This window comes from Vanellus vanellus, assembly GCF_965231255.1.
Source record: "Vanellus vanellus genome assembly, chromosome: Z".
In the NCBI taxonomy this organism is placed as follows: domain Eukaryota; kingdom Metazoa; phylum Chordata; class Aves; order Charadriiformes; family Charadriidae; genus Vanellus; species Vanellus vanellus.
In genome coordinates this window covers 6,743,161-6,758,410 of record NC_138908.1, presented here as the reverse complement: position 1 = coordinate 6,758,410, position 15,250 = coordinate 6,743,161, and the positions used below count along the sequence as shown (strand labels likewise).

The 15,250-nt window shown below is 43.1% G+C and overlaps 1 protein-coding gene across 1 annotated transcript in view; it reads right to left on the bottom strand.

Moving 5' to 3' along the window:
* Window positions 1-15,250, bottom strand: part of HAPLN1 (hyaluronan and proteoglycan link protein 1) — a gene marked incomplete at both ends in the record, with an annotated part of 30,634 nt that overhangs the window by 7,366 nt on the left and 8,018 nt on the right. The window contains 2 exons of the mRNA XM_082497443.1: window positions 194-496; window positions 10,287-10,661. Coding sequence (XP_082353569.1) covers window positions 194-496; window positions 10,287-10,661 — 678 coding nt within the window. The remainder of the gene's footprint in view (window positions 1-193; window positions 497-10,286; window positions 10,662-15,250) is intronic.

The window sequence follows — 15,250 nt, the reverse complement described above, 5'->3', positions numbered from 1 at the left end:
AGTTGTAAAAAGGATCTATGTGAACATGTGGCAAAGACAACTTCACTCTGCGCATGTGTCCTTGTAAATTCAACAATAACATTTTCCAAGCCTGACACGAGCTTTGACAAATCAAGTATCGCTGGCTGCCGTCGGAGTTTCTTTCCCAAGCACAGAAAGTTGTTTAAAAGGCAGGGATGAAGAGGACTCTTACCGTTGAAGTTTGAAGTAAAGCAGAAAACATCGTATCGGCTTTTATCTTTATCCCAGAACCCGTAATTCCTGACCCCAGGCACTGTGTTCTTCCCTCCGCAGGGCTCCCTGGGCTTGGTGATGGGGTACTGCACGGAGCCGTCGCTGAGCCAGCCGGCGTTACACCAGTCCAGCCCTGACCTCCAGGCGTCGTAGAGCTGGTCAAAGGAGGCGATAACAGAGTCTTGGTCCAGACACGCTCGCTGAGCCTCGTGGAAGTTTAAGTTGTAACGACCCAGACGTGGAGAGTAAGGGAATACGACACCTGAAGTGGTGGAAAGAGGGTGAGTTATGGGACACCGAAAGAGCAGAAGAAAGGGAAACAGCATTTACAGTCACCAGAAGGAGAAATAAAAGTTAACGCCATGATGTGTGTCAGACTGTTTTACTTCTGGGGAAAAACGCACTGTCAGCATATCAGCCTTGAGGTTTGGAAGGGGATAGCGCTGCCGCCTCACCTAGCCAGCTCCTCTCCCCTTAACCTCATCCCTTTCCCGATGGGAACCGTGCCAGGTCTGCATGTTGCTCCCACCTGCAGCTCTGCAGCCCCCACTGTGGTCTCACCCTCGTGCACCCTGAGAGTGCTTAAAGATGAGCAAAGCTGGCTGAAATGTTGCAGCTACACATTCTTCATCAGAAAATTCCAGTTTATCAGCTGTAAGATCAATTTCTCATTTAAAACCCAGCCTAGGCCCATTTTTTTTTTTTTTTTGTGGGATGGGATTTGGGGATTTTCTGGCAGTTCATTTAGAAAGAAGAAATTGTAGTGCAGAGGCATATGAACTATTTCTTTTTACACATAGATGTTAAAACGAAATGTTTTGATTGACATAAAAGAGTGCTATGTTCTTTGCATGGACCGTTGCCAAGATTTCCTGAGAGGTTCAAGACAGTTGTTTTTCTGTTTGTTTATTTTTATTTTATTTCACATTATCCTAGGAATGGGAAGGTATTTCAAACCTGGCTTAATAACAACATTTCAAAGCTAGACTGGTAGGAGGCATAATTTTAGTGTCCTGAGGTCTTAAAGTAGGAAATCCATAGGGAAATAAAAGCAGTGAAGTTGTGTGTAGATTTAGGGAGACTTTTCTGCTACTTTCCAGCTGTTTTTTGGCGGTTTGTCACCACTCAAGGAGGGAGAGCTCCTCACAGAGGGCATCAGGGAGGACGGTTCCTTGAGCAGAAGAACAGGTTTCCCCAGTTCCAGATGGTGACCCACGTAGCACACAGCATGCAGCAACGCAAGACAGCCCTAGTAGGAAGCCATGTGAGACACCACCTTTCCTCACTACCCCTATGGCTGACAAAAGCCCTGCTGGGTTAACCAAAGGACGCCCGCTGCAAAGCCACTGTGCAAGGAGCATTGGCCTGCCAGATGCTTCCTTCCACCCCTGAGGACCAGACACAGGCCGGCCCAAAGCTCTACCTGTTGCTCATTTGTGGTGAGCCATTGCAGACAGTTATGCCAGAGAGACCTTCTCATAACAGAGGACATCCAAGTGGAGATGGAAAACATGGGGACACCTCCAGAATTGTTTCAGCAGCAACATTTAACCAAAGTCATTGATCTTATCTAACAGATTTTTCCACAGTATATTTTCTGCTTGTTTTATGAAAAAGATCTGTAATTAAAGATTAATTCTTGAAGCATGAAAGATGTTTCAGAAAATGCTGAAGAATCACCTCCCCGTGTGGCTCTGATAAAAGAGAAGAGAGAGACTTGAAACAAAAGTTTGGATCAGACCACCCTAATCTTTGGCAAGGTTTAGAAACTTAACCCAGATCTAAATTTTACAGTTGGCTTTAGCCCAGTCTCATAACAAGCGGAAATAAAACAGCATCAGAGAAGATCCAGCTCAGAATGTTTATTCTCAAACATCCCTGTAGACCTAAGTGCTGTAGGATGCAGAGGGACTGAAGACAAGATAACACGAGATGAGCCAAAAACTTTACACTGCTATAAATATACGTTTTTCTTTTTACTTTCTCCCTGCTGATAAATTCTCCCACCTATAACAAGTTCCTTCTTTCCTGAGCCGTGTAGCATAGGATAGAGGAATTACGTTAGGGTCATGCAAGACTGTCACCATGCAATGAAGCCATTTTTCTTTCTGAACACTCAAACCCACTTTGGTGTCTATTCCACCAGTATCTTAACACCTCCTTTCTTTCCTTTCTCTTTGTCACCCATCTATCGTCCAAGAAGTGTTATCCTTGTTAAACAAAATCTTTGTTATTACTCTACCTCAGTGACTTGGTCCAAAAAAATAAAGCATGCAAATGTAAACTTGGCAGGGCAATAACAAACAATATTTTGCTCCCCTTCAGCAATTAACTAGAGAGTCTGCTGAGGTTCTTTCCTTTTGTAAATCCTTTGTTAAATGGCTTTTCAGTTATTAGCTGTTCTGAAATATAAAGCGCGAATGTAATGTAACACAACATGTTGTTAACTGTAACTTCATAAACAAGAAGCTGTAGCTGTTTCATATTTTTCTGGATCTCTGTTTTTCCTTCCTCCTCTTCACCTCCTTTTTTAAAAAAAAATTATTCGTTCCCCCTCAGTGCTAATGGATAGAAATATCACTGGTTATAATAAAAATGCAGCAAATGTCAGAGGAATCCAACCTTTATTACTTTATTAGAAATCCAATACTTATTATTTTTCCAGAACTACACTTCCCCAGACAACTGACTCCTTGTCCAGTACATGTGTCTGATTTGCATATACATGTAAAAAAAAGCTAAAATCATCAGAGGTGGGTATTTTTTAATCAAGATCTAAACTTACTTACATACTTCTGAAACCCGAGCAACAATTAATTGGAAACTACTCAAACAGATCTGATTCCTTAAGTATTCCAAAATCACTTTTTAAAAGGGGTTAAATATGTATGTAAATTTGTTATGAATCTATTTGAGTTTGACTGTTGGGATGTTTTAATAACATAAATATGCACAAAATATAATATTAGCTTTGGGCTATATTCGGGCAGACAGCATAGAAGCTGATTTTTGTTTGAGTTCATCTGCAGTACAAGCCTGCAACTGATTAACATTAATTTCACCCTGCAGATGGGGGTGGCCATTGGTGATTTTGTAAAGCAAAATTGACCGGGTATGTGTTTTGTGTAGCTTTGCATTATCTTGCATCTTTCTTAATATTTTTCTCTTCTTTATTTCCCTATCAAACCTAGCTTAAATTCATAGTTAGGTCTTAATATTCATCTTCCTTTTGTTATAATTTGGCAGTGCTGAACTTTAGTTAATTGCGAAGCGTCTTCTTCAGTCTTGGCTCTTATAACCCGTCAAAAGATAATCCGTCCCATCTGTTCTTGAATGGACAAAAGCTGTCCTGAGGCTTGTTACTGTTCCCAAACTACAGACTGAATCTAAACTCCTGACTCCAATGCTGTATTTTACCACTAGACAAAACACCCGCTTCCAAATGTTAACAAATACAGCTTAAAAAATGGAGGAAGAGACAAACTTCCAGCCTCAGATGGTCAAAATCTGGTCATCTTGTGGGAAGAGCGAGCTGAGGAGCCTCAGCTTGACCTTAGTGGTTCGGCTCACGACCCCAAGGAGGCAGCTGAGCCACTTGTGGAGCCTGAATGGGGAATATTAATTTACCATATAGACTTCAGAGTGTGGCTCCTCTCCCAAACACGCAGTTCTCTGGAATAGGTCCTACCCCCAGGGAAGGACCTCCTTCCCTCCAAGCAAGAGAGGAAGAACCCGACACACATCAATTCAGTGGAGAATAAATCTGTTAGTGAAAGAGGAGGTCCGGGTGAGGCTTGCTGTATGCACCTGCGACAATGCAATCGCAGTCCAGAAAATGACTGTTGTAATGGAAATTAGGTCTTCTACCAAACTGGGACATAAGAACCGGATATATAACATATCCTCCCCATACGCACACCTGTATCTCCATGAATGCCTTACACTCAATTCCACAAATGTACAACTCTGCTTCAGTTACTGTGTTTTTTAGGGAATGAAAAAGAGATGATATTTGTGTGTCCTTTGTAAGCTATTTGTATTTAAGAGTCTTATATGCAGGTCATTCCTAAAATTCAGCTCAAGCACTTTGCGATTACTCAGTCACTACAGACACGTTGTCAGTAGAAGGAGCTGTAACGGTTACCCAAGACAGCAAGGTGAGGAAATAACCTTAGAAAGCTCAACTCTTGTAACAATTTATGGGTGTCTATTAAGCCAGCACCACACACAATTAGCAGTTTTAAGAGTATTTACACATAGAACAAAATAACACAAATTTCTGTTGACCCATATGGAAAAAAAGGTCTTTTTAAAGCCAGAGTAAAGAAATGGGCTTCCTTGAGTTCTAGCCCAAACAGAAAAGTAAGTTTTCTTGTAGCCAGTGTAAACACAGGCAACAGTAGGGTTTGCTATATACTATACTGTAGGGTACAGTTTTGTGCTGGCAGGTTCATAGGCTTGATGGCAAAATTTTCCATGTTGGATTTCCAAAATTCTGCAAAAAGTGTAAAAAACTCCCTCGTTTTCCTTGAGACTCTATCTCCACTTCTCTGCCTGTCAGGGCTGTCAGATATCGGATCATTCAGCACAGACTCCATGGGTGGGCCACTAGCTGTCAGCAGGCATCAGTATCCCTAAAAATGAAACCGAAGCTTGAGATGGTGTCCCTCCAGTCCACAGCATCCCATAACCAAGCTGTCATCGGGGTTGCCTATTTCTGACAAATACAGGCATACAAACTAGGCTCACCTGGCCCGGGAGCAGATCATTGCCTTATTTTTCTACAAACTTTATCAAAATTTGGAGGCTGTTGTCTTTCCTTGCTCTCCTTAGGCTAATTAGTCCTAATTCTTTTAGCATTTTCCTTTCAGGTCATCATTTCCAGATAATTTTTTGCTGCTGTATTTTCAACTTTTTACTTCACCTGCATCTTTCAAGTACCGTTTCTCACAGCACTTGCAAACACAGCTGTGCCTGAGATCTGTTACTCTGTCACAGAAGGAATCCCATTGGTCTGTCATGACTTAGTCTTGACAAACTCCTCTTGTCTTCTACAAGACTTTTTGTTGTCTTCTAGGGACTCACAAATCATGTGTCCGATAAAATCAGTTTCATAGTAGAGAGTACAACAGATTGTCACGTAAAGGATATTTAAAATAGCTTTCTGTGCATGAATGTAACAGCGCCACGCAGAAGAAACTAATATGACATAGAGTATTAGGCTAAATCTGATTTCTCCTGCTGTTGAGAGCATGAAGTTGGTTTCATATTGGTTTCAGCTATGAATTCCCCATTGCTTACATCCAGCTTAAGAGCAAATGACTAGATTAGAAAGTGATTGCTGAGGCCATTTGGAAGAATTTGTTTATATGAAGCTTATGGATTTGTTTGATCCATTTTCAACTATAAAGTCTGTTTTTTGAGAGACGTGCCTGTTTTTTTGCTATCTGTATATTGAATGTAAAGGCTAACATTCCTCTAAGCAAGATCATAAAACCTCAGGGATTTTTTTGGTTCATGTGGAGTCACCCAAAGAGTTAGCTTCTATATAGAAGAAACTTTCTACGGAGATTTTTAATGGCTTTACCTAGATCTGCATATTTCTGGTACTGTTGAACGCACAAAGTAATTATTTTATAGCCTGTATTGCAAAACTAATGTGTTCAGTTATCACCTCTCCCTGAAGACAGAAACTATAAAAAATTTCTAATAGAGTAAAAATCTGCCTTTGGCATTTTAGTGCTGTTCCACTTTCTTTGCCACCTGGCCCATGAATCTCATGAAGGAATAGTAGACAAAATCTGTGCCTGAGCAGTATAACTGAGGGCCAGTGCTGGAGCCTTCGCGTGCCTGGGAAGCCGAAGCACACAAACCTGATGTAGTGAGATTCATTACAGTGCGTAGCGTTCATAAGAAAGGAAAATAGCGAAGCACTACCATAAAGAAAATTTAGTGTAGAACAGTAAAACACCAACATAAAGAAAATTTAATGTAAGCTGAGAATTCTTTCTTTGCTTATGACTCAGGCAACAATATCTACCTGCTGTAGGAGACCTTTTAATTTGTTAAGCTTCTGGCTCTCAGGACATTTGACAAAGAGTGTAAAACTCATGATGCGTATTTTATGTGCTGGAGGAGATCAAGGCCATTTCACTGAGAAAATGACTTTGGTGACAAGGCCAACATAAAAAGTGTCCTGCTCTCTGCAGTACTTGACATTTCTTGCAGCCACCGTGCCTGGCCCAACTCTCCTGCCCTTAGACCAGTCCTTGTACTTAAGGTTACAAACAGGATGATAATCAGGACATGATTGAATAGTTCTTAAAGCTGGTGGTTGTGAAATACTGCAGTGGATCCAAGTCCTGAGCTTTAGCTGTCTCACTAGTGTAGGGAGGAAATGGTGTGGTTCTGCATTAAATAATAGTGAAGAAAACATATCAAAAACACGTCAGGTATGCAACAAACACATCATAAATCTAATTCCACTGTTTTTCAAAGCTAAAATCACCTCTCCTATGGTGACAGGCTGAGAGAGTTGGGGTTGTGCATCCTGGAGAAGAGAAGGCTCCAGGGAGACCTTTTTGGCCCTTCCAGTATCTAAAGGGGCTACAGGAAAGGTGGAGAGGGACTCTTGATCAGGGAGTGTAGGGATAGGATGAGGGGTAACCGTTTTAAATTGAAAGAGGGGAGATTCAGACTAGATATTAGGAAGAGATTCTTTACTCTGAGGGTGGTGAGGCACTGGAACAGGTTGCCCAGGGAAGTTTTGGAGGCTCAATCCATGGAATTGTCCAAGGCCAGGATGGATGGGGCTTTGAGCAACCTGGTCTAGTGGAAGGTTCCTTTGTCCTAGTTCCAGCAGGGGGGGCTGGAACTAGATGACCTTTAAGGTTCATTCCAACCCAAAGCATTCTGTGATTCTATGATTCTATCAATAAAACACTACCACATTCGGAGAAGAAAAAAGGTCTATTGAGGTAGAGGTCAACTACTTTCATATTGATATTTTAACATGCTTTCGCCTAGCCAAAGCTATACTGTTTGTACAGTGAGCTCATATTGGAGCCATCAGCTGTTTTGCACTGCTAGTGGGCATTCCTGGATATAAATGGTTTTGTCTTGCTGCCAATTAACATCCTTAGGGCCACCATCTCAGGACATCAGGCTATTGATGCAAATCCTTCCCACTGTGAGATTAACCTTATTATTTATAACAGATGTAGAATGTTGGAATGGGCTGATATATTTTTATTTTTGTCCAAAGATTGACTTTTTTTTTCCCTTGATCTGTTCTGCATTTCTCAAATACATGAAACAGCAATTAAAGCCAGTACTACATAAAGCTGCAGATGGGATGAAAAAATAAGCACAGGGGCACTCAAATAGAGGAATACATTCCATCAACTATATATGGCCATTGTGAATATACTGCATTTCAATCATCATCATTTTAGAAGGAAAATTCAATGTAACTTAGACCCAGAATAATTGGAGTTAGTGGCCATAGCAGGACTGACACTGACATACTCACTAGTCTTATCTCAATTGAAAGGCTTAATTTTATCATGAGGTTTTGCAAAAGAAATTTTCCTGTCAGTTTAGGAAACATCACTCTATAACGTCATAAATTAACAGTCTTATGCCTGTCCCGTGTCTGACAAAAATCATTAAAAAGACATTGTATTTTATGTTAACCAGACACTAGTTAAAGTATATAAAAATTTCTTTGAGCAGAGATTGGAACGTACTTGGTTAAAGAAATATGATTCCTCCTATGCTTATGAATTTCCTCATTTTGGATGTGGGGGAAAACAGAAAGGAGTGGTGCTGTTGTACAGGGTGGGCTGGAGTTGGCATACTTCAGAGGGAGACACTGTTCAGAGTAACAGCGGTAAGCTGGAGGGGACAGCGTACACAGGGAGGTGACACCCAGACCTTGTATACATTGGGCTGGTGCTATACCACGAAACAGTCACAGTAAAAGAAGTAGAATATCTCCTTTTTGTTGTGTTACTGTATGCAGTAAAGAAAAGGCTTTTCATGGCTTTTTTTACCCTAGTATCAATTCAATACTGCCTTTCAAATGTGGCGCCCTGCATGTGCACAAGTATATGTACCAAGTTTTGGGTAAAAGTTCCTGATTTGCCACCACAGCCATCAGCATCTCCCCTTCCCCATGCACTCAGAGCAGGAAGCATTTGTACTGAAACGCCCTCTCTTTTAATAGAGAGGTACAATGCTGAGTGGCACCAGAAGAGTATCTGGTCCGGATGTGTGGTGTGATGAACACTTTGAAGATCTTACACTGGCTCTGACCCTTTTACATTGGGAAAAATATCATAATGCCATAAACCACAGGGAAATCCCAGCATCTGATGGGGAAGAAGATATGTACTTGTTTATCTGGAATATCTCAAAGCTTGGTAGAGGTATGTACTTAGGATGTAAGGAGACTGTCAGAAAAATATTATTGAATTATTGAGCATCTTCACAACCCAGGGGTGGGCTCCAGGACGATCTGCACTACAGCATGAGAAGAGAAGAGATATTCTGGGGACAAACACAGGTAAACAGACGCTGCATGTATCTAACCTGGATTACGTGGCACTTGCTATTCCTCACATGCAGGAAACAGCTGAAATGGCTCTCCCTTCAGTGGCTCGTCTCAATGGCAGCAGCTGCAACGAGCAACCACCACAGTGCAGCACCTGCCCCAGCGAAGGGGAGATTGGACACACGAGAACTTTTGGCTAGCAGAGAAGCATAAAGTGAAATGCTTTTTCCTCCTACTCATTTCTGTCTTCACTCAAAACTGTTTTAGACAACCAAAACTGGACATCTATATCCTACGTTTAAAAAGAACAGTGTGCATTCTTATTAAAGATGGATTATGTGAGGTGAAACAACCTAGATCGACCATCCTGCTGGCATGGAAACTGTGCAGGGCCTTTTTGCACTCAGAAATGGAAGTTTTCAGCAGCCTCCAACCAGGGATGGAAAAAAATAGATGTAAAGAAGTAAGCTAAGCCCATGACATCTATTTGGTTCCAAGAACCACTCAGCCAGTCTCATTGTGCAGGGTAACTATATAACCATCATAATGGACAATAACCCTCAATGAAAGAGTCATATATTTCACCTGTTTATGGGTGTGAGAGCCAGGGGGATGATTTTCTTCTTTTTTTTTTTTTTTCTTTTCTTCTTTTTTCTTCCTAACTGCTTTTCACAGATAGGATAGCTTCTATAAAGTTCTCTCTGGCACACACTTGCTGGTAAGCATGAGGGGAAGCGAGACATCTTCATGCAACTTTCAGCTTTCTGCTAAGTTCAGTGCAGCGTTTGGGAAAAAAGGCCACATGCTGGTTTACATGCATTGCATCTCATAAAATTGATCTGAATTTCATAAGGAAATGAAGGCTGAATTCGTGGTCCTCTTTATACCTGTTTCACTTTTTTTTCTAATGCTTTGTACTCTACTGTTTTCAAGAATATGGCTGAGGGAAATGACCACATGTAGGAGTTGTCTTGGCAGGCAATATAGAGATCTATTTTATGTAATTATAAGGCTGGGAAAACCAAAAACATTGTCTCCAGAAAACTCCTTTAACATTTCTATTCTTTGTAAGAATATTTATATTTGCTCAATAATCTAAAATGTCCAGAAGCTCAGTAAAATGGCTATTAGGGGAATATTTAATATAATTTTGTCTAAGTCCACTGTAAAAACATGCAATGAATTCTGTAAAATGATAGGAGCAAATTAAAAACATATGGAGTTCTTCATACTGTGTTTGGTCATTCCTTTTTGGCTCCCCTCACACTGGGTCTCACTGGGATCTCAATATGCCATAGGCTAGCATAAGTTGTAGAAGTCCTAATGCTCTTCTAATTTATGATCATTGTCACGGGCTGTCAGGCCAAGATCCCTAGAGCACGATGAATCCCACTTCTCAGATTGCTGTTGTCACTGATAATACAATATCAGGAGAAAAAGCAGGTATTCCTTAACACAGCGCAAAGCTGAATTTAAGTATAATTCAGGTGTTACTTACCTTCCAAATTCAGAGCTACCACTGCTGTATCGTCCTCCAATCCTTCAATCACCTCGCACTTGTATCTCCCGTAATCCTCCAGTATTATATTTGTGATTATGAGAGAGGCATCATTTTCGCTGCTTTCCCTCAGAAACACTCTGCCCTGGTAGTTTCCGTAGCTCTTTCTGTGGTGTCCCATTGCAACAAAGACGTCCACTTCTTTGAGGTAATCTGAGGTGAGTTTGGTCCACTTGACGCGGATTTTGTGGGTTCCTGAGCCGGCTGTGGATGTGTGTTCATGGTAAAATTTACATGGCAGTGTGACATTGCCACCCCGGTGTGAGAAGATTTTAGCTTGGTCTGCTACCACAAGTAGACGGGGTCCATTTTCTGCTAGGATTCAAGGAGAAAAAGAAAAACAAGAATTAGTCTGCAACCTACCTTTTACAGAATGGATACGATCACTGCCATAACAACCATCAGCGATATGATACATTAGGTCTGCAGGATCATTTTCCTGCAACCATTTTGTACCTATGAAGGAGTAGGGAGTATAAACCAGTTATATATAATTTTTTACTTAGCTGCAAGTATGTCTGTGTGTGTACGCTTCCAGACAGGCAGAGAGGCAAACTGGTTCACAGCATTGCGCCCTCATACAGGAGGAGGCCATCCTATATACTCCACGGTCATGAAGATAGAGTTGTATAAATGTATTTACAGAGTTGTATAGCTGCTGCATGAATGCCATCATCCCTAAAAGGCTTCACACAAATGTCTCGTATTTCCCTGCAGATTGTTCAAGAGCCGTCTGTCAATGCTGCATCTTTTTTTCATAATTCAATGTTTATGTATGGACTCAGTTTATTCAGGCAACAATATTCAAAGCCCCTCACGATCTGAGATGCAGTGAATCACACTCACAAAACAGAAAAACAATTACTGTATCAAATATATTGACATGAAAAGTGTCAGCATAATTCTAAAATGTCTCATTTTCTATTTTATTCTAATGTTTGAGTTTGACTTCCTCTTCTGACATACTTACACCAAAGTCAGGAAGTCTAATTTATCCTCAAATCTAAAATCCAGTCCTCTCTTGACTACTTTCCTCATCATCCCAATCTGTTTTTTTTCATCTGTTTTCCTCATCCCCTTCAAACTCATCACTATTTTCTCTGATACTCTGATCTCGCTTTTCACACAAACCCGTATTTAACGGGGTGTCTCCTCTCCTCCTCACCCCCACCCCAGACTCCCTGCTCTCTTTCCTCTCTAGTAGGTCACTGTGGCTGATGTTGCTCTGTGAAAGAGCAGGTGCTCGCCTCCAACCTTAAGTCTCTGGGGCTTCTTTGACAGGCTGTGCTGCCTGGGGACAACCCTGGAGAACACAGGTTTCATGGTGGCAGTCAGCAGATGTATCCAAAAGTGAGAATATTTCCTTCTTTCAGTACCTCTTGCCCCTCCTCTCATGCGCAGTTTGCAAAATCGATTTAGCAAGCTCAGCGCTTCTGAAGATACCGCTGTCCTCTATTGGTGAGAAAGCAGCCAAAACTGGCAATGAATCACCAGCGCTCTGCTTGCTGGGAAAGAATCATCAACCTCGCTCTATGTAACATTGCAAAGGAAGACTTCTTAACTCCCTACGTGTTTTCAGCCAGTCAATGTAACAGCCTAGAAACGCGATTCCTGACTCCAAGGCTCAGTCTGGCTCTCTCCGGCTTCAGCAAAAGCCAAGGCTAACTTCCCAAATGTGGGGGCTGCTGAGAGGCTGACCCTGTGAAGGCTGGCAGAGATTTTCCGCTGGTGCCTGTGGGGACGAATCTGGATTGATAGGACAAAACTGCAGAAATGCGTGAGAAAATGTCATCAGCCAGAGAGAGGTGTGGATGACTGGGATGGAGATGGGCTGACAGAGGAGGTGTCAGTGATGAGCCCACCAGGGGGTATCCCACCCGGCCAGCTGTCTGTTCACAGCACTGCAAAAGCCTGCAGACGTTGGGATCTGTAGCTCATAAATGTCTCCAAACAGTCCTAGGCTTCCGAGTCCTCTTGACAGGTCCACCTGCTAAATGATATAGTCACCTAAACTGCAGTTTCAGCTTGACATCAACTGTCCACACTGGCTACACAGGGAAGGGAAGGGAAGGGAAGGGAAGGGAAGGGAAGGGAAGGGAAGGGAAGGGAAGGGAAGGGAAGGGAAGGGAAGGGAAGGGAAGGGAAGGGAAGGGAAGGGAAGGGAAGGGAAGGGAAGGGAAGGGAAGGGAAGGGAAGGGAAGGGAAGGGAAGGGAAGGGAAGGGAAGGGAAGGGAAGGGAAGGGAAGGGAAGGGAAGGGAAGGGAAGGGAAGGGAAGGGAAGGGAAGGGAAGGGAAGGGAAGGGAAGGGAAGGGAAGGGAAGGGAAGGGAAGGGAAGGGAAGGGAAGGGAAGGGAAGGGAAGGGAAGGGAAGGGAAGGGAAGGGAAGGGAAGGGAAGGGAAGGGAAGGGAAGGGAAGGGAAGGGAAGGGAAGGGAAGAGAAGGGAAGGGAAGGGAAGGGAAGGGAAGGGAAGGGAAGGGAAGGGAAGGGAAGGGAAGGGAAGGGAAGGGAAGGGAAGGGAAGGGAAGGGAAGGGAAGGGAAGGGAGTGCTTGCTGAGTGTAAATGTGCATCTAGTTAAGAAAAACAGATATCCCAAATGTGCAGTTCTTTGTCAGGAGATGCTGAGTCAAGAGCATTGCTATTCCCTGCACAGAACAGACTAGCTAAGGCACCAGCTTCCTCTAGAAAGAGCAAGCTTCAGTGCTGCAGGTTGTTTTACCGGGATGAGAGACCCTCCTGCCTAGTGAAAAATCATTGCTGCAGAGCAGATCACCTGCAACCCCATATAACTGGTTTTCTTTTTCACTGCCATTCTTCCCAGAGGTGAGCAGAGGCTCGGGGCAGCTCCGATAACCCATCTTCCCCGTTTCAGAGGAGAGCATCCAAGGAAAGAGGTGATCTGAGGCAAGGCACCGTGGAAAATGTTGCTAACACTGTTTCCACAGGACGAGGAGAAGGAAGAAAGTGAAGGCAGCCAGAGTGGTTTGTCTGCAAATTTCCCTGTTTCCTTCAGGGACAAAGATGTTCCACAGACTTCTGTCCACCTTGGGAGGAGAAATGTTATGCTTTGGGGTGGTTATTACCAAGAAATCTGAATCAGAGCTCAGCTATGTTGGGTCTTTAATACTGAAATGGTCAAGTTAATAAATATTAGCAGAAAGGACTGGGGCAGGAGGGAGAGTCTGACTCAGGCTGCTAACACTCGCTCTTTCTAACAACAGCTAGTCCATGCCAGCAAGGCCTGGAGACTTGCCCAGAGCACTGTCACCTCTGACTCCAGCGTTAGCATCCTTATGCAGTGGTGTACCTCTCTCCTGGCTGCTTCCCTCCTCCTCTGTCCTTTTACAGCAGCCATTACCTGAGTTTATATCTCAGTAAGTGTAAAGAACAGAGGGAACAGGAACCCGGGAAAGGAAAGAAAAGCATGGCTTTTCTCAGCCTGGAACATCTCCTACAAATCTGGAGGTTCAAATGGAGGTACAAAACTTGAAATATCATAGAATCATACAGTGGTTTGGGTTGGAAGGGACCTTAAAAATCATCTCGTTCCAACCCCCCTGCCATGGGCAGGGACACCTCCCCCCAGCCCAGGTTGCTCAAAGCCTCGTCCAACCTGGCCTTGAACACCTCCAGGGATGGGGCAGCCACAGCTTCTCGGGGCAACCTGGGCCAGTGCCTCATCACCCTCAGAGTAAAGAATTTCTTCCTAATATTTAGTCTGAATCTACCCTCTTCCATATATACCTCCACCCCCAAGTTTTCTAAATAAATAGTAATAAAAAGTAAGTATACCTCCACCCCCAAGTTTTCTAAAAGCCAATTCTTTTCTACAGACATGATATGCCCTTCTCTCTGGCAAGACAGTGGTGCAGAAGATAACATTTCTCCTGCTCCCAGACCTAGGAGAGGAGGGAAGAATCTCTGGCTTTCGAGGAAAAGCAGATGTCAGATTGGGGGATGCAGCGTAGTTTCTCTTTGGGCTAGAAGAGATGCAGAAGACATGCAGGCAGCAGGCATTCAGGATTAAAAGTGAGATGACTGGGGTTTGGCAAGAGGCCAGTGAAAACCAGGGCCCAGCACCCAGTGAAAACCAGGGCCAAATTCACCTAACTGCATATTTTTGGGAGCATGGCAAAATTCACGGTTTTGGTCTTTCTGGAGTTGACAGAGAAGGAGTTGAAAAAAACCCACAACAAACAAACAAAAATGCCCAAGCACAAAGCAAACCAGAATCCCTTTATTTACAATATGTTTAGCACTCTGGATGCAGCATTCTAGCTTACTGCTGTGAAAGTCGGCTTAAATGAGGAACGAATCCTGCTTCCTGGGTTACCTTAAAACAGCGAGCAATGATCTGTTGTGACATAATGATCTGATGATGGAAGACAGGGTAAACACTGTTGTAAAGGCATGTCAGAGTGGCTTCCTGGCTGCTTTCCTCATTTGGTTTTTGAGAAGGCTGCTCCTTCTGAATAAAACTATCTCTGTATCTAAATGGCAGGAATACCTAAAAGATGAGTGCAAGAAGGAAAAAGATGGGACGCGCGAGTGTTATCACAGAGTCCAGCATGTTACTTGGAGAAGACAGTACATCTTTTCCCCCAGAGCTACCTTATTTAGAAGTACCATCAGAGAATTTACAAGGTGAATGGCCAAACAGCTATAAACTCTGTAAACCCCAGATAATCCCTCACTAAACTGTGTCTGCAAGAGGACAGTTTGGATACTTGCTGGAGACAAGACAGACCGCATGAACGGACACTCAGGACCCACAGACGGAGGACTGATGGTGAGGAATGTGCTGGGCAATGTCCAGCTGTTCCTTCTGTTGGGAACAGAGATGGCAATAGCCTGGTTATCAATTCTGGTCTCAGCTCCAAGGTCAGCAATGGGATGAGGAAGGTT